General features: G+C 37.4%; 1 protein-coding gene across 17 annotated transcripts in view; it reads right to left on the bottom strand.

Annotated features, from left to right (window-relative positions):
* The window catches only part of ERC2 (ELKS/RAB6-interacting/CAST family member 2), a 431,283-nt gene that overhangs the window by 330,022 nt on the left and 83,858 nt on the right, over positions 1–17,403 (bottom strand). For all 17 annotated transcript variants that reach the window (XR_007206019.1, XR_007206020.1, XR_007206031.1 and 14 more), the window contains one exon: positions 4,162–4,236. Coding sequence is in view for 1 of the 17 variants with exons in the window: in XM_048315313.1 (XP_048171270.1) it covers positions 4,162–4,236 (75 nt within the window). In the remaining 16 variants the exon portion in view is untranslated. The remainder of the gene's footprint in view (positions 1–4,161; positions 4,237–17,403) is intronic.

Below are 17,403 nucleotides of genomic sequence, written 5' to 3'. Positions count from 1 at the left end.
TACCTGAAATATCACAGCTGGATCAATACATAAAGATGGCTCTTTCTGCAAGTAAGGTAAACCACAAATATTTTTATTTACTTTACAGCTTACATTTATAAAGACTTTATAGATGCTAGACTCCACATATTTTTCAAAATCCTATCCTTAAGATGAGTTCTAGGCCATATCTGTTGGCAGTTTCTGATTTTCTCTCTCAAGTAATATCACTGTTTAGTGATGATAGAATTAGACCATAGCAACATGGAATGGTTGGGTTGGAAGCAGCATTTAAAGGTCATCTAATCCAATCCCCTGCCATGAGCAGGGACACCTTCCACTATCCCAGGTTGCTCCAAGCCCCATCCAACCTGGCCTGGAACATTTTCAGGGATGGGGCATTCACAGCTTCTCTGGGCAACCTGTGCCAGGGCCTCACCACCTTCATCATAAAATTAGTTTTTTCCCATATGTCCAATCTAAATTAATCCTACTTTAGTTTAAAACTGTTGTTCTGTGTCCTATCACAACAGGCCCTACTGAAAGCTCTGTCCCCATCTTTCTTATATGCCCCCTTTCAGTACTGAAAGGCTATAAGGTCACTGAGGAGCCTTCTCTTCTCCAGGCTGAACAGCCCCAACTCTCCCAGCCCATCTGTAAAGGAGCTGCTCCAGCCCTCTGATCATTGTTGTGGCTCTCCTCTGGACTTGCTCCAACAGGTCCATGTCTTTTTTGTCCTATGGAGCCCAGAACAGGAGGCAGCACTCCAGGTGGGGCTTCATGAGAGATGAGCAAGTTTTGACCCCATTCACATGGCTCAGGAGCACATACCATAAAATGAAGTGAAAAGTATGTTTCCTTTTAATCTTTGTATTATATTAATAGGAGTTCATCAACTTTGAATATCACTGATATTCAAAATACATTCAAAGGTATCAGTCACCTGGCATTGCCAGCACACAATATGCAAGGAAGCATGCATGGGTGCAATAGCAATTAAAGGGAAGGATTTCCATGTATCAGTTTTATTTTATACTTTAACAGACTAAGATTTAGACTTGAGAGAAAAAAAATGCAGTTTAATTACATATATCCACAGTCACAAAGTCAAAAGCAACCCCTGCATCAAAACTAGACTAGTTTGAGGGAATAACAGGAGCATGTGTGAGAGGGAAGCATCCTGCTCTCCCTTAGTTTTGTGACTCTGCTTTCCAGAAGAAAAGAGGGCTTCTGGAGAATAAGGTCAGTTGCAGAAAAGAGAGCTGAGTAAAGAATGTAGTGAGAAACAATAGAGCAAAAGACATGACATCGGGAAGCAAATGTGTCTATGAAGCAAAACCAGAAAGTTAGGAAAGAACAGCCTGTGCAATGCATCTGAAAAGACAATAGATACCTGGAAAGGAATAAATAAAGCAAGAAAAACAGGAGTCAAGGCATAAGATGTGAATTTTCCATCTTTTTTGTTTGCCCTTTTTTATTTTGCATGAACATACAGGATATGGACACTGCTCAACAAGACAGCAGTTATGCAGAAAAGGCAACCGGTTTAAGAAAAAGCAACTATTTGCAAAGTGTCAGAGGGAAATGAAGATGATGACAGGACAGAAAAGGTAGTTCAGAAGATGTCTAGGACAAATAAGCACGAGAGATAGGTAGGATAAGTGGGTATACTTGATTGGATGAAAGGGAATAGAGACCAGGAAAAGGGACAGAAGGAATTCAGAAGTGGCAAGGGACAGAAGAAAACCACAGAGAGAATAGAAGGATTTATGAAGGAGGGAAAGTTGCATCCTGGCAGAGCCTGAGGGAGCCATGGAAAGGACTCAGACAAAAGCCAAAGTGGTGAAGGGCTGGAAGGGGCTGGGCGTGGTGAAGAGAAATGGAAACTGCTCCGAGCCTCTGCATGGGGGAGTGGATGGCCTGAGATTGCCATATTACAGCTAATCCTCTCCCTCCTTCTACCCTCAACACTGTAGGGAAACAATTCCTTCAATGCTTGATCATTCAAAACAAATGTTCCACATTTTTTTCAAAACAAATGCTGTCTGGATTAAGACAATTTAAATTTACTTGAAAACAGTCCAAATCTGGAACTTGTAGTGAAAACTGTTTAATCATGGGGATTTCAACATCTTGCCCCTTTTTCTTTTCAATATTAGGCCTATTTTAGACAGGGGCAACCCCAACGGGGCGTGTGTTCACAGGGACAGAAAGAACTGGATGACTCAGAGCCAAAAAGCAGCCTGGCATCAGTACTCCAGCAACATGATTTCAGCTCACTCATGACAAATGAAAGCCCTCACTATGAAGATTCAAGTTTTAAACAGTGGAACATTGCACCATGCCCACCTCTCCTGGGAGTCAAACAGAAAACACTTCACTGTCTTCAGCAACAGACAGAGACAGACAAGAGCAACTACAGTCATCACACGTGTCATTCATGTGTCATGTACCCCCTATCCCTGTTCCTTTCAGAGTTTTGGTACAGGAAGAGGAATTGAAAATCAATTTCAACATGTCCTTTACATTGTTAATAACCTACATGAAAGATTATAAATTATTCTATCACATTGTTTTTGTATCCCTAAACTTTCATAGCTCTGAATATTAAGAGAAAAACCAAGTTTCTCAGCCACCCCCTTACTTTTCCATTCACATAGGGCAGTGAGTTACTGCAAAGACATATTTTAGATTTCATACAAAGACTTCTGAACTAATGTCCAAAGCAAATATACATCCAGAAATGGAATTCTGTAATCAATGTACCTTATTTGTTACTCATATAATCCAAACTAATTATCTATTAAAAGACAGAGACTGTATTTATAAAGTCCTGCTGTTGTTTTAACTGTGTGTTTACCACAATGTTCAGACATGCTAAACTCATTTGCTCATAACAGAAGTCACTGGCAAAATGAGGCCTTTAATTTGCACTTCCTTTTAAGACTGAAAGACCATCGTTAATGAATTTCAGGCAGCATTGCCAACTCACAAGTTATCTCAGGTCTCATGGTATTTTTCTTAAAGATGAACATTCCAGACTCATAGAATTATGCAAAAATATCCGTTTTCACTTTTTAAATTACTATTTTTATTCTTTGTTATTGTGGAGGGAAAAGTCACAACACTTTAGTAATATTATGTATCAAAAAAGGTGAACTATAGTCAGGACTAAGAGAGCTGTTTCATCGTATTTTTTCATATCTGCTGATGCAACCAGTATTTTCTTTAGGTTGGCTGTAAAATTATGGCCTAATAACAGCCAACAGAAGAATTAGTTTTAAAGTTAGAGAAGGAAAACATTTTACATTAGCCTTGGACAGTGTGCCTCAGACTTCTGTTTGTCAGTTTAGTCCATGTACTTTGGCTCTCCTAAAACACACATACACACACACCCTAGTCTTTTTAAAAAGTAATATTCAGTTATCATTATTCAGCAACGCTACACTTGATTTTTTTAAATCAATTTTATTTAGTAAGCACACCAGGAGAAATAAATACTAATTATTCCTAGCTACATAACAAAATTGACATGGTAAAGGAAGCATTTAATGACTAAACAGTCATAAATCAACCCTGGTAGGCAGTTGAGTGTCACGGCTGCTCGTTCACTCCCCCTCAGTGGGACGGGCAAGACAACCAGAGGGCAAAAGTGGGAAAACCCATTGTTTGAGGTAAAGCCAGTGTAATATGTAAAGCAAAGCTGTGCATGCAAGCAAAGCAAAATATGGAATTCATGCACTGCTTCCCATGGGCAGGCAGATGCCTGGCTGTTTTCAGGAGAGGAGGGCTGCATCGGGCACAAGAGTTATTTGAGAAGACAAATGCCGTGACTCTGAATGTCCTCCCTTCAGTTTGCTGAGCATGACGTGATGGGATGGAATATCCCTTTGGTGAATTTGGGTCAGCTGTCCTTGCTGTGCTCCCTCCCAGCCTCTTGTCCATCCCCACCCTACTTACAGGGTGGGAGCAGAGGGAGAAACTGGGAAAGCTTTGACTCTGTGTAAACCCTTTTGGACAGCAGCTAAAACATCAGCATGTTATCAACACTGTTTCAGTCTGAAATTCAAAACACAGCACCAGACATGCTGCTCCAGGGAAAATTGACTCCATCCCAGCCATACCCAGTACACAACATCATGCTGAAAAAACACCACACAGGGAAACATGCAGAGACCATACCTTCATTTCGATAACTGTTTGCAGAGCCTTCGTCTTTGCTGGCTCAGGCTGAAGTTGGGTTCTTCTATGCAATTCCTGTGGAGGAACACGATAGAAATAAGCTTGACGACTCATCTTCCCATTATTTTAATTGCTCATATGAACTCATTGCAACAAAAGCAGGATGATGAGAAGCATGTAACTCCAAGTGCTACAGGTGCTTCCCTGGCTGTAACCCCCCTGCCATCGCTGCAGTCCCGATCTCATGTTACAGTCAACTCTGCCAGCACATGTGCTATTTCTGAAACCCCTTATCAATAATTCATGTCAAGCGTGACAACCCAGCAAGGACTCTCTTAGTCCAAATACAATGCTGCTATTGCTGCTTAAACACCCAAACTTAATTCAATTGTGTTACTAATTCAAACACTGCTAAGTGTTAAATCTTTTACAGTCGTGTCCTCTTAATTTTTCCTCTAATGTCTGAAATAAGCAATTTAAAGACATTATATTCAAATTTGACATTTTAAGGATAATAATTATGTAGTGGGCTGATGCAGCACACGCTACAGTAGCAATTACATTTCAGTTTTCACATTTTCATACTGTTTTTTATGCATCTTAATCCACAGGCAAAAGAAAAATGGATTGCATTAGTTAAGACAAAGTTAACAGAACCAATACATACTGGTCTTCATAAAAATAATAATTAAAAACCCCTACAAGAATATGAAGACAGCATCACTCAGTCTCATAAAACCAGAGCTGTGTCTTGGTATGATACATCCCAATAAAAAACTCACATAACTACCTGGAAAAAAGTGGAGTAAAGGTGTGACAAAACAATTTCATTTGAGAATTTGGTGATGCTTATTCCCTTCCCATAAACCATCTGAGATTTATTATTAAAAAAACTTGAACCAGGACAGATATAGTCCCATTTCTACTCCTTTGGAGTCCTTCTGCTCTAAAGGACAGGAGTGTCATCCTTGATTGTCTTTATGTCTCAGTTTTTTCTACTGCAGTGCTCCACATACACTCCTGAACTAACCTTGTAGCCATGAAAAAGACATTTATGCTTGAGGCCAAGGAGCCAAGGTCATTCACCTAGGTCTTGCCTACTTTATAGCCCACAAGTTTAAAAGCCATAATTTTTTGTATCACAAACTATCAATCAGTTTCTTCTTCTGTGTAGCAACAAACATACTGCTGATCCACAACTGTGAGAAACAACTGTTCTCAAAGACCAAGTAGTAGGAGTGATTTAATGTATGTTATTAAACTAAAGTCTACTGCTAATAAACATCTTTATAAAATAGATTTAAAAAATGTGTGACCTAATATATTAAAGTAACTGAAAGAGACAAGTTGGTATACCTAATGCTAAGTAAGTCTGAATGGTTTTTTATTAGGTTAAACATATTGCAGGTACATATACATATATTTAAACTGCACCTAACAGATAACAGTGAACTTATAATTTTGCTTTTATGATTTTTTCAAATGCTTTGGCATTTATGGAATTCTTTCTGCATTTATGAAATAGTATCTCTGAGTAGTCCTTTTTCATTGGTTTTTTTCTTTTAATTTAAATGCAACTCTCCATATTATAAAGAGAAAGAAATCTTTGCAAATCACCTATGCAAGGAATCTCTCCACCACCAGCAGCTGTTTGTCTTAGATCAAACAAGTACCTTCACTGCACAACTGCTTTTAAAAAATAGGAGTATGTAATGAATTTGTCATATAGTTATACAAAAGAATAGTTGGCCAGCCATACCACTATCAGATCAGCAAAAATTACAGCTAATTCTAAGACCAGACTTTGCTCCCCAAGGCCATATAAACTGAGCTGGAATATAAACAGGATTCCACGCATTGCCCAGGGAGACAAACCAGAGTTTCCACCCCCTTAGCCAAAGATGAATAGACTGCCAAAGATGCATATTCCGAGATGTCTATCATAGCATGAAGCCTTGCCTCATAATGCTTTTCCTGTTTGCTTTATTAATCAATCTGATGCTGGCTGACTTAAAAGCTTTTCTTCTCTATCCCTGATGGTAAAATGAAGCAGACTTTAGGATTCTGGAGAAGATCAGAAAATGACTCCCACTTTATTATTTTGTGTGGGTTTTCTTCCAATCAGATTCAAATGTTTGGAGACTCCCACAAGGCTCAGTTCTTGAATTTATGTTGTTCTAGGTATGTGCTTTTTCATTTGGGGTACTTGATTCAGGGATATACTTTGGGGGTACTAATTTAAGGATGCAGTTTATGTACATGATACACTGATTTTCTTACTCTGAGGTCATCTGAAGGCTTTAAAATTTGCCTGAACAGCTAAGCAAGAGATATTCTGGAGATTTCAGAAAGTCCTCATAGCCTAGGGAAACCAGATTTTTATCCATTACATCATTTCTGGAATGATGTGGTTTTCTTGTTTTCAATTTCTTTTAATAAAAAGTCCAGAAAGACAAAGAAGAACATGTGGGGGGAAAAAAATCAAAATCTTATCAGGGATAGTTTCTTTTAACGTAAACTTTACTGAATGGAACTCTTGATACTTAAAAGTACTTGTTTCATCATCTCTGCAACGATGAAAGCCTATACTAAAAATCTCTCAGAGTTGCAATCATTTATAAAATTAGATTTTCTTTATATCCCTCTATATGACATCTGCAATTTGTAGTAATTCTGAGCAACCACTTTGCACAGGCAAATTAATTCTAATTCTGTGTAACCAAATGCCCACACCTTGTCTTTCCTGATGATGCTTAGCTGTCAAGGTGATTAATGCACCCACACAAAATTGACAGGTAATCAGATCTTCTTCACATTCAGTTTACTTTAATAGTCTTTGGTTTTAGACTAAAATAAGTTTCAACCCAAACTGGCTTTCTCCTTCCGCAGTATTAGGTTAACATCTTGTATTGGCCTCAGAAGTAAATTTAGCACACAATTTTAACAATAATTCAAACACCAAAAAAAAAATCCAAAGAGGAGGTAGGTTATATTTATAATCCTAAAACACTGGTGGGAAAATGAATTCTACCCTTTTGTTCAGAAATTGATATGAAGATATTGCAAGATTTTGTCATTATTCACTGGTGCTGAAAATCCCCATTACGTAGTATAATCTGAATCTAATACTAATTACCCAAATAAAAGTGTGGTTTTATCCCAGCTTTATTAAAACATGCTTCATCTCTTGGCTGCAGGAAAGTCAGGGTGCTGAAAACTGATCCTTCTTTACTCTGTTTCTGAAGTATTTTATTAATGTTCCCAAGACATCACGACTGTGTTGTTTTCATTCAATGATACCAACCCTGTAAATGTAGTTCAAGGTTTTACCTTTATTTACACAGAACTGCCTAAAATAATGACACAAAGTGCTAGAAAGGAGAAGATCAGGAAAATAAGCAATTTAGAGATGGTGTGAAACTGTCAGTGTGTTTGCATTTCAACTGGTATGCTTCTACTGATTAAAGAATAGAAGGAATATGGAACCAAAAACAATAAGATGTTTAAAAATTAACAAAAAATTCAAGACTTCTGAAAAATAAAGACATAAAATCAATAAAACCATCAGAATCAAATAACCACTGGAAGAAGAAAGAAATTATTAAAGAAGGCAGCATTAAAACTGGCATGAGAAACCACTGTCAGTAAATGCAGCTTTTTGCCTTCATAGACAAAATGTACAAATCTGTAAATCACAGCAGGCAATGGTGCGGGAGCTGCTAGTTCTCTCAAACACCTCAAAGCACACTGGTTCCATTCTCCTGGAAAAGAAAGCCTTGATAGTTCTTCTACAGGATCAGCTTGTCTGAACTTTAAAATTTAGACCATCAGTATTTTAATATTATGATTAATCATTTAAGTAAAAGCACAGCACTTACCTAAAGTGTCTAAATAGCAGTGTTTCTTCAGCCAAAAATACCATTAGAAACACTGATCAAATTCAATTTAACCAGAATACTAGAAAAATGTAACATACAGGAATGAATTCATTCTTAACATACATCTGCTCTTTTCTAACTCTTCACATCTATCCCCAGCCAAAAGACTCTCATAGTAATTTAAATGAAAGTAGATTTTTAAAATCCTGATCAAACACTTTATCTTTCTGGAAACCATAAACTGACAACACAAAATTCCCATGTCTGTCTCCAGTGTGCAGGAGTAACGAGCCCGGTTATTGGAAAGGTTTTTAAAAATCATGTTACCATGGACTGTCTTTTTAAAATTCACCATTATAGGTATTGGAGCTCTAGGAAAACCTGTTAAAGAAATTTTGTCAAATCCCAACAAGTTTTATAGCTTGAAGAAATGAAAATGTGTATATAAGGACATGAAACAAAAAATTAGAGGAAATATGAAGAGCTGATAGCTACAAAAGTTCTGCAGAGAGTTTATTTGTAAATTAGGTGTATTTAAATCTCTTAAGTTCTCACAGTAAAGCAAAATACTCGGATGCATGCCCAATTCTCTCGCCATTTATCATTTTAAATAAACAGATATGACTTTTGATGAATATGAAAGAAACTGCATTAATCAGGCACCACCAGCAAGCCATAAGACAAAGGTCAATGGTCCATCACCATGGACAAGTCCAACAATAATCTCAATGGCCTCAGTATTACTCTTGAACAATGAGTCTAACACCACCCCTGGCCTACATTAAAAAACTCAGAGATGTAAAGAGTAGGAGGGAGAAAGGAAGAGTTTTTACACCAGTTGAAAACCATCATATTGAATCACGAGCCAAAGTATGTCTTTGCAATGATCAGACTTCCATTTATTCCTGAATTCGTGCATATAAGAAGGGCTTATAAAGTTTTACTAACATGCCTAAAGACAGACTATGAGGAAAAATAATCTGAGCATTAAGAAACTCAGCTTTTCTTTGACTTGTATGTCAAAAACACCTTAAGCAACCACGTGCATTGTCATACTGGAAAAGTGTCCTCTGGCAAGAGACCACATACAAAAGGTTTCAAGTGAAAACACGATTTGGATATGGAGCTTGAAATGCATGTGGGACAATTTAATTTGTAACTGAAAGCACACAGAATGTTTCCTGAAAGGAGCTACTGAAACTCCGCTTTTACCGGAATTCTTGAAAATTTCTTTTCTCTGTAGAAGGAATAAACCTTCAAGGGGATCGTTTCTGTTTTGCACATTATCATTAATCTCTTTTCCTCTTTCCAAAATTACTTCCCCAAATTTAGGAAAAGGGAAGAGTTATTGCTTCACACGTATCTTCAGAAAAAGAAACTTTGATGATAAACAGTTTTCTCACTTTTTCACCATTTTCTTTAAGAACCCATACCAAAACCCCTGAGTGCCTGCAGTAAAGGAAGCCCATATATTTGTTTTCAGGGGCAGTCAATTAGAATCAGAAAACAGAAGTTCCAACTGCTGCTTACACTTCTGCAAAGCAAATATACTCTGGAAACATCTTGGCTAAAAAACTTACTCTTTGCACTACACATAAAGCTTTAAAACTGCATGGAAAAATATGCCTTTTGTTTTTTAAAGCTAAATGTTTAAATAGGCATTTATTTATAACCCAAGTGCACTAAAGAGAATCACTTACTTTGCAGTAGGACACATCAATGAAATATTGTTGTGAGTTATAAACCAGGGGATTTTAGGTATTTGGTTTTGGGGATCTTTTTTTAGAAGACTATCTTTTATCACATCTTCAAATTCTTAAAATGTAAAATCCTTATTGTAACAAATCCTTTATGTAATCCATAGTATTTAAAAAATCCTTATCCAACAAATCCGTGATTTTAAAGACTTACTTCCACTACTTCCCTCCCATTTAGAAGCCTGAGCACACAAAGAACTTTTTAATAACGTTGAAAAAGAAAGCAATATCCCATCAGTTTTACAATAAGTGTAACACTAACCATGGAGTAATAATGGAATTCCACCTTAGGGTGTAACTAAGAATAGACTTCCCTTGCTCCTGCCATCAAAAGCATACAGGCAAAGCTTAAAAGGGTAAAGCCACAGCAAAGATTACCAAATACAATCCCAAGATCCAGAACACACAGCAGAGATGCTGCTGTGTGCCAGCTGCACTCCTCATAAATAATAAAATAACAAAACCATTTAAATGCGGACAGTACTGTGAGATGGGATGTTGCCAGCAGTGCCAACACACAGTGCTTGTGGTATTCCTATAGGCCAGTTCATCTAAGTAGAGGAAAAAAGTTTTCCAATAGCTCTTCCCATATTCATACAGCTAACCTCCCAACAGTTTCCTTAAACAAGCTGAAACCTAAGAGTTCTGTCCTAGAAAAATAAAAAGACAAAGGGTAATACCCTGTTTTAGTGCTTTCCTCACCTTCCAACCTACAGACACACCCAGCAATACTTGTTTAATTTCAACTCTGAACCAGTGCTCCTCTTCAGCCTGATTGCAGATGCAAAAACAATTTAAATTATTAAATTAAGAACTTCTCAAATGGCAGCAAAACAGCCCTGCCAAAACCAGAGTCACACTCAACAACTCGAAGCCAGAAGTACTACATATTTCACACACTTGCTGTACAGATCTCAAAAGGTTACTGAAGAACGTGTTAGCTGGTGTTAACATGCATTAACAGAACTTCAAACATGCTGTTCACTTTTCTGGTAGAAATCCTTTTATAAACTTAGCATTGATAAAACATCAATCACTAAACAGCCTGAGCCAGCCCAGGCGAGTGCTGGCATTCCCTGTGTGATGTCCATCCCCATGTTGCAGTAATACTTCAAATTGATTAGCATGGGACTTTCCAATTTTGAAAAGCATAGTGTTATCTACTAATGTCCATACTTATTAATGGATATACTGGTTTTTTATTACCTTTTCTAGCCTACCCTTTCATGTCTCATTTGCCTTCATGTGGACTTGGTGAAATCACTAGCTAAAATAACTTGCAGGTTTGATTTACAGTTCTGTAATTCTCCAGGAAGTGCTTTTCTAAATATGGGTGGGTTTTACTCACATGCATTTAAAATTACTGCTGGCTTAGGCTATTTAGTATTTAATCAGCAGTGCCAGCAAGCATCAGAGTTAATAAGACTTCAAATGTGTAAGTTCATTGGCTCTGTGGTACAGCAAGGTTTTTTAAAAATGCAAATAAAATTTCATGACGATATTTGTGGTGTGTGTCAGGGGCCCATATTGGGACCAATACTATTCAATACCTCAATCAATGGGACTGAGCACACCCTCAGCAAGCTTGCAGGTAACACCATGCTGAGCAGTGCTGTTGGTATCACTGAGGGAAGAGATGGTTCAGAGGGACAGTGACAGGCTGGAGGAATGTGCTCCTGGGAACCTCCAAGGGCAAGGTCCTGCACCTGGGTAGGGGCAATGCCCAGTATCAGAGCAGGCTGGGTGATGAACGAGTGCATTGAGAACAGCCCTGCAGAAAAGGAGTTGGAAATACTGGTAGATGAAAAATTAGATATTATTTTCTGACAAAGATGACAGTTATCATATCATCATGTAACAGAACGTCAAAGCTCTCAGTTAACAAAATTATCTCCCCTAGATATTCAGAGAAATGTCATCCCTACATACCCAAGTGTTCTATATAGCTTTTAGGTTATGCAAATGTATGGCAGAGAAGGACATGAGAGCACTAACCTAAAGAGATAAGACAGACAATTTTTCACACAATTTGGGTGTTGGGGGTGCTTTAGCAGGTGGAAATTTTGGGGTTTTTTTTAAAAATAAACTTGTAAACAGCATGCTTTTTAACCTAAAGCTAAAATGTTATGCTTGCCAAAAGAACTCACTGCACCACAACCTTACTAAAAAAAGAAAGGAAGAAATTAATTTGCATTGACTTTAAAAAAAAAAAAAATCCTATTTTTGGATCTCCCAGAAACTGAATTCAAGGCACCCACCAATTCACTGCAGCTCTGCCTATCAGTTGAGATTTGCCAACCAAGTCAGTCTTTCTCAAGAGGGAAGAAGTAGTGGGTAATGTCTAAACATTTCAGAATGTAGAACACTTATTTCACTCTGAAACTAGCATTCTGCAGAAGAGTCTGAACCCAGTATTACAGGAACATATTAAAATCAGAAAAATAAAGCTGATTGTATATGAGAATATTGGAGTGAAGCAAACAACACCAGTGTCCTCGACAACAGCCTTGCTGCACAGACTGTGTGCTACCACAACTACAGAAAAGAACTGTTCAAATCACACAGGAAACAACCTGCACAGGTAGTTATCATCACCTAATTGAATATTTATCATTCTATGAAGTTTTTCAAGAGTCTGCTGAACTGAAGCTCACACATCAGTGCACTATAATTTAAAAAAAAAAAAAAAAAAAAAAAGGAATAAAATCCACTTAGCACCTGCTCCAATTCTTTTTCCATTGCCTGGGAAACTAAGTGTTGCTTGGTAACTCAAATCCATCTGTTCAAATTTCCTCTTTCAGTCTTCCCTTTTCATCAGAACAGAAAAAAACAGCCCTTAACTGAAAATACGATCAGAAAAAAAAAATCCACCAACATATTTTATCACTGCATAAAAGATACAACAGATCCTTATCTGTTTTGAAATTATGGCAGAGTGAAAAGTATCTGATACTGTCTCTTAGAAACAACAACACATCAAAGATAATTTTTTTTGAAGACTGAGAAAGTCTTTATTTTATTCCTTACCCTTACCTCAGGGCAATACAAGCAGCAAGACACCACCTCCTCACACAGTTCAGAGACTTCATCTTTCCTGTGTTTAAATGCTGACATGAATACCTATAGACCAGGGGCTGAGGAACAGTTTAAAAACTACTTCCCCGTGCAGCAGTACTCAAAATAAATGCTGAATGCATAGATACCACAAATATCCAAATGCTTATTTTTTTCTAGAGACGGAAATCAAAAGAATCTCCACTGAAATTACTGCTGTTATCTGTTGTGAATTAAAAACAGACCTTAAAGGAGAATTTTCAAAACCATGGGATGATCTTTGCATAGGATAAGACTGGAAAACAGGAAAACGGAAAAACCTGCATGTTGATGTAGGATACTAAATTCTGTACAGAAAACACGATCACATGTATTTTAAAAAAATCTACCAGGTTACAAAGTGGCAGCAATGGCAGCAATAACAAAACCACAGTTATCTACACCTTCCATGTTTTACATTTTTTAGGCACTAAACGTCAGTATAGGTAGGGGGTTTGGTTTGTTTCGATAACTTTTGGAGCCCCTATTGCAGAAGGCCTGAATACAGCAGGTACAGTTTCAACAAATAAAAGTGCCTTAATATGCTGAGAAAAAAATTACATGCTATGTATTATCTGATTTCTCTATCTTTTCAAACTCAAAATCTTGGAATTACTGCTATTATAAACATCTTTTGTCATATTTGTTTCAAAAGAGAGGCAGAGTCAGCTCAAGGCTTTTCAGAGTAACACTTTGTTTCAGGAGAATTTTATGAAGAAGAAGGTTTAATGTTCTCTCCTGCTCTCAGCCAGACTGTCCTTTTTCAGAAGAACACATTCTTTTTTTATGTGGAGCACAGGACAATGTAACGCTCATGACCAGGCCAGAGTTACTGCAGGGACCTCAATCCATACCCTAGAAGGAGCTTTCTCTTCTTTACCATCTCTCCTTTCTCTTGTATATTGAAATTAGAGCTTAACTTACTCAATCTAAGGCAAGAACGGTATGCACAGACAAGATGCCATCAAACCTTTCAAGTTCTGGTTCAGACACTGAAGAATATGTAAAAGGCAGAGGGGTTATAGCAGCCAAAAGTCTCAACTTAAATATTTTTGAACTTCCAGAATCAAAAAGTCTATACATAAATAATGAATTCCTCCCCCTTGCAGGATTTGCACATACTGATCAGCAGCATTCTTAAATAGACATCAACACAGACCTTTACATGCCCATATACATTTCATACAATGTTAAGTATAGGTACCACAACAATTGCTATTCCACAAAATGAGCGTTTTTAATCATCAAAGTGGCAAACTTCCCACTGTATGTAGGAAACCAGAACAATTTCTTCAGCCCACAGCCTCTTCCTTTCTGCTCACTGGACAGTTATGCCAGGCTGCACACCGCTACCATTTTCATTAAAAACTTGTAAGTCATCACTAATCAAAAAGACCATGTGCACACCCCCTCTATGTGTAAAAATACAGACACTTCCCCTCTGTAAGCAGACACATCCTGTCACTAAGTCATTCCAACAGCATTTTGATAATCCATTAAATCTACTTCTCATTTTAAGGTGGGAAAGTAGGTCAGAACACACATTCAGTGTTCATACAGAGCTACCTCATCCACCCAGTCTGACAATTGCACAACCCTGGCAGTGCCACTCAAGAACTGTTTCTTCATTGGGACAGTGAAAGACAACTCATGGGACACCTTATGTGCCAGCAGTAATCAGGACCCACACTTTTAGGAACCCACAGTGGTGCCTCCTTCCAGGATCAGGAAAGCACACACAGTGCTCCCCTTCAGCTGAACAGCCTCTGAGCAGCACAGGGGATACACTGCACTGCTCCCCTGGGGAGTATTAATAGCAATGGATTCCTTTACATGACAGCTGATTCAGGCTTCTTATTCACACGAATTGGATGAACAATTCTAACTCATTATTTATGAAAGTATTTCTAAGCTAGAGAAATTATTTTTTTGCCATTTTTATTCAATTAGCTTGTGATCCCCATGACAGGCAAATATCAGTTCTCATTACTGAACAGAGATATGTAAAATAGAAACAGAATTCTCAACATGCTAAGAGATTGCTGTTAAAGTCATTTCAGTCAGTAAGCTGTTTCTTCAACGTTTGTCTTACACTAAACATGTTCTGTAGTACAACTACTAGCTAAAACTCCACTTCAGAACACTTTTTGCCCCCCACAAATGCCAAAAAACCTAAAATATCAGCAATGCAAATGAGAAAGGATATACAATACTATAAGCAAAATGACCAGTATAAGTGTTGGTCTTCTCCATTCTAACTACATGAAAAAGGTGATTTTTATACAACTGTCAAACTACGTTCAGTTTGACAAGGAAATGTGCAACAGCACAGGTTGGCAGAAGATCCAGAGTTACTATGGAGATTTGATTTGTAGAGTTTCACTTCAAAAGAGCAATTATCTTTGGAAAACACAATATGTTGCTACAGAATCCTTAGCCATAAAAAGAAAAGCAAATCTGAAAAATTCTTGATCGCTATTTAGCACTTAATAAATGCATTAATACCTCACAGTCTATATACTACTGACAAAATTAGCACAATGAAAATTTGTAGGTAAGTGTGTACCAAATGAATTCTTTTCAGAATATTTTATGACCTAAAATAATAGAAAACAGAGAAAACTTCAGTCTGTGTGCTGACACATGGATTATGATATGCATAACAAAGGAGAACCAACCTTTTCCTGACTTTTAATTACAAATAGGTTTCAAGAAACGTCTCACAGACATTAATAATATAGCTCTGAAATAGCTGAGCGAAAAGTGGTAAATAAGTGGAAACTACAAAATTTCACGCAGTAGTTCTTTGCCAAGTCTCCACTTTAAAGACCACTGTATTTTAGGAGATGAAATAATTTTATTTCATCATTTAGTCTTAAGCCCAGTTATTAGAAGATAAATATTAATGCTGTTAACTCACTGCTTCTCAAGTTAACAGAAACTTTCTATGCACTGAGGCGGCAATAAGCTATCACCCCTTGCTTAAATATATTTGTATTTTATCCATCCGTCAATTCTTACACTTTTCTCCTGATACTTCTGTTAAGAGTTAGGCATCTGTTAATGCTGACACTTCTCTTTAGGGATTCTGTAACTCATACTGACTATTCTTTCCACTCTCCCTTCACACTACAGAGCAACAACTCTTCACCTCAATACCACCTGAAATGTTTGATTTCACATTTATTTCATCTTTCTTTCTTAAGTTTTTATAGACTTAGAAAAGGTCAGTCCTAACAATTCTTTCAAATGTGGCAGGTTATTTTCTATGCCTTCCCAAACATCCCTGTGAGGAATTTGATCTAGGCCTTCTGTAAAGCACTAGGGAGCTTGAATCTGTTTAACCATATAGGACTCACTGAACACACCAAATCTTCACACAAGGTATAAATGCCATTCATACACGTTCCATAGTTTTAATTAGCTGGTTAAGCTACATTTAGAAGCTCTCAACAAGTACAGAATGCACCATATTGTCACTAAAAGAAAAAAAAAAAAATCTGCTAAGTTACCCAGCAAGTCTATGAATTGGCAGATTTTCCTAAATTTAAATATAGCAGTAGGCTGATAATAAGCATTACCCAAGCTCTACTGACATCAGATAACAAAGCTTATAGACACAGACATTTTGGCACAAGATAATTCAAAACAAAGAGTTCTAAATAGTTTTAAGGTTAAAAACTATAAGACGTAGGTTAACTGTACAGAGAAGAGAGAAACTGCGTGAAGCTAGAACTGAAATCTAGAGAGTATAAAAAGTCAGCTGGTGGAAAATTGCCAGCTACATATCTCTGTTGACATATTACAGAAACAATTTATTTCATAGTTTACTTACTGCACTACTTCTTGGTTAAATACTATCTGGTTATTTACAGCTCTCTATGGACTCTCACAATAGTCAGGCAGATTTTCTAGGCCCCTATGTCTTACCACACAGCCTCCATTTTCAAAATCACTTCTTCACATACCCTGCCAATTGATGGACTTATCCCACAAACATCAAAAATTCTTGGCATCAACTCCAACCTAACAGCAATATCTTCAGGAACAGGTCCATAGTCAGTACCTCAGCCTGCTAAAGGCTCCCTTTACATGCATTATTCATTTTCTATTTGGATATTGCTCTGTGCCTTTTCTCAGAAGGCTGGATTTCAAGGCTGAACTTTGGCTCTCAGCAGGTCTCTTTGAACCGATGGTTCGACTCTTTCCTTACATCAGCGCAAGCGTGACTCTAGTCAGGGACATCACTGCAGCAAAGTCACTGCAGATTTAATAATGTGCAAGTCTGTTAAGTATAACAATGAAGAGAGATACTCTGAGGATCTTACTGTATTTAGAGGCAATAAAAAGGAAATGGATGTAACATTTTCATTTAGTAGCAAACATGCCAACAATGAAGCATCATTCTAAGTTAGATCTCTTATTTACACTTCTCTTTCACTGCTCAAGTCCTCCACACCCCACATCTCTGCAGACACAGTTTTGGAAGCGTATTATTCTATGAAAAACCTAAT

This window comes from Corvus hawaiiensis, chromosome 11, assembly GCF_020740725.1.
Source record: "Corvus hawaiiensis isolate bCorHaw1 chromosome 11, bCorHaw1.pri.cur, whole genome shotgun sequence".
NCBI lineage: Eukaryota > Metazoa > Chordata > Aves > Passeriformes > Corvidae > Corvus > Corvus hawaiiensis.
The sequence above is the reverse complement of the archived record's forward strand: the minus strand, read 5'-3'. Positions and strand labels throughout refer to the sequence as shown.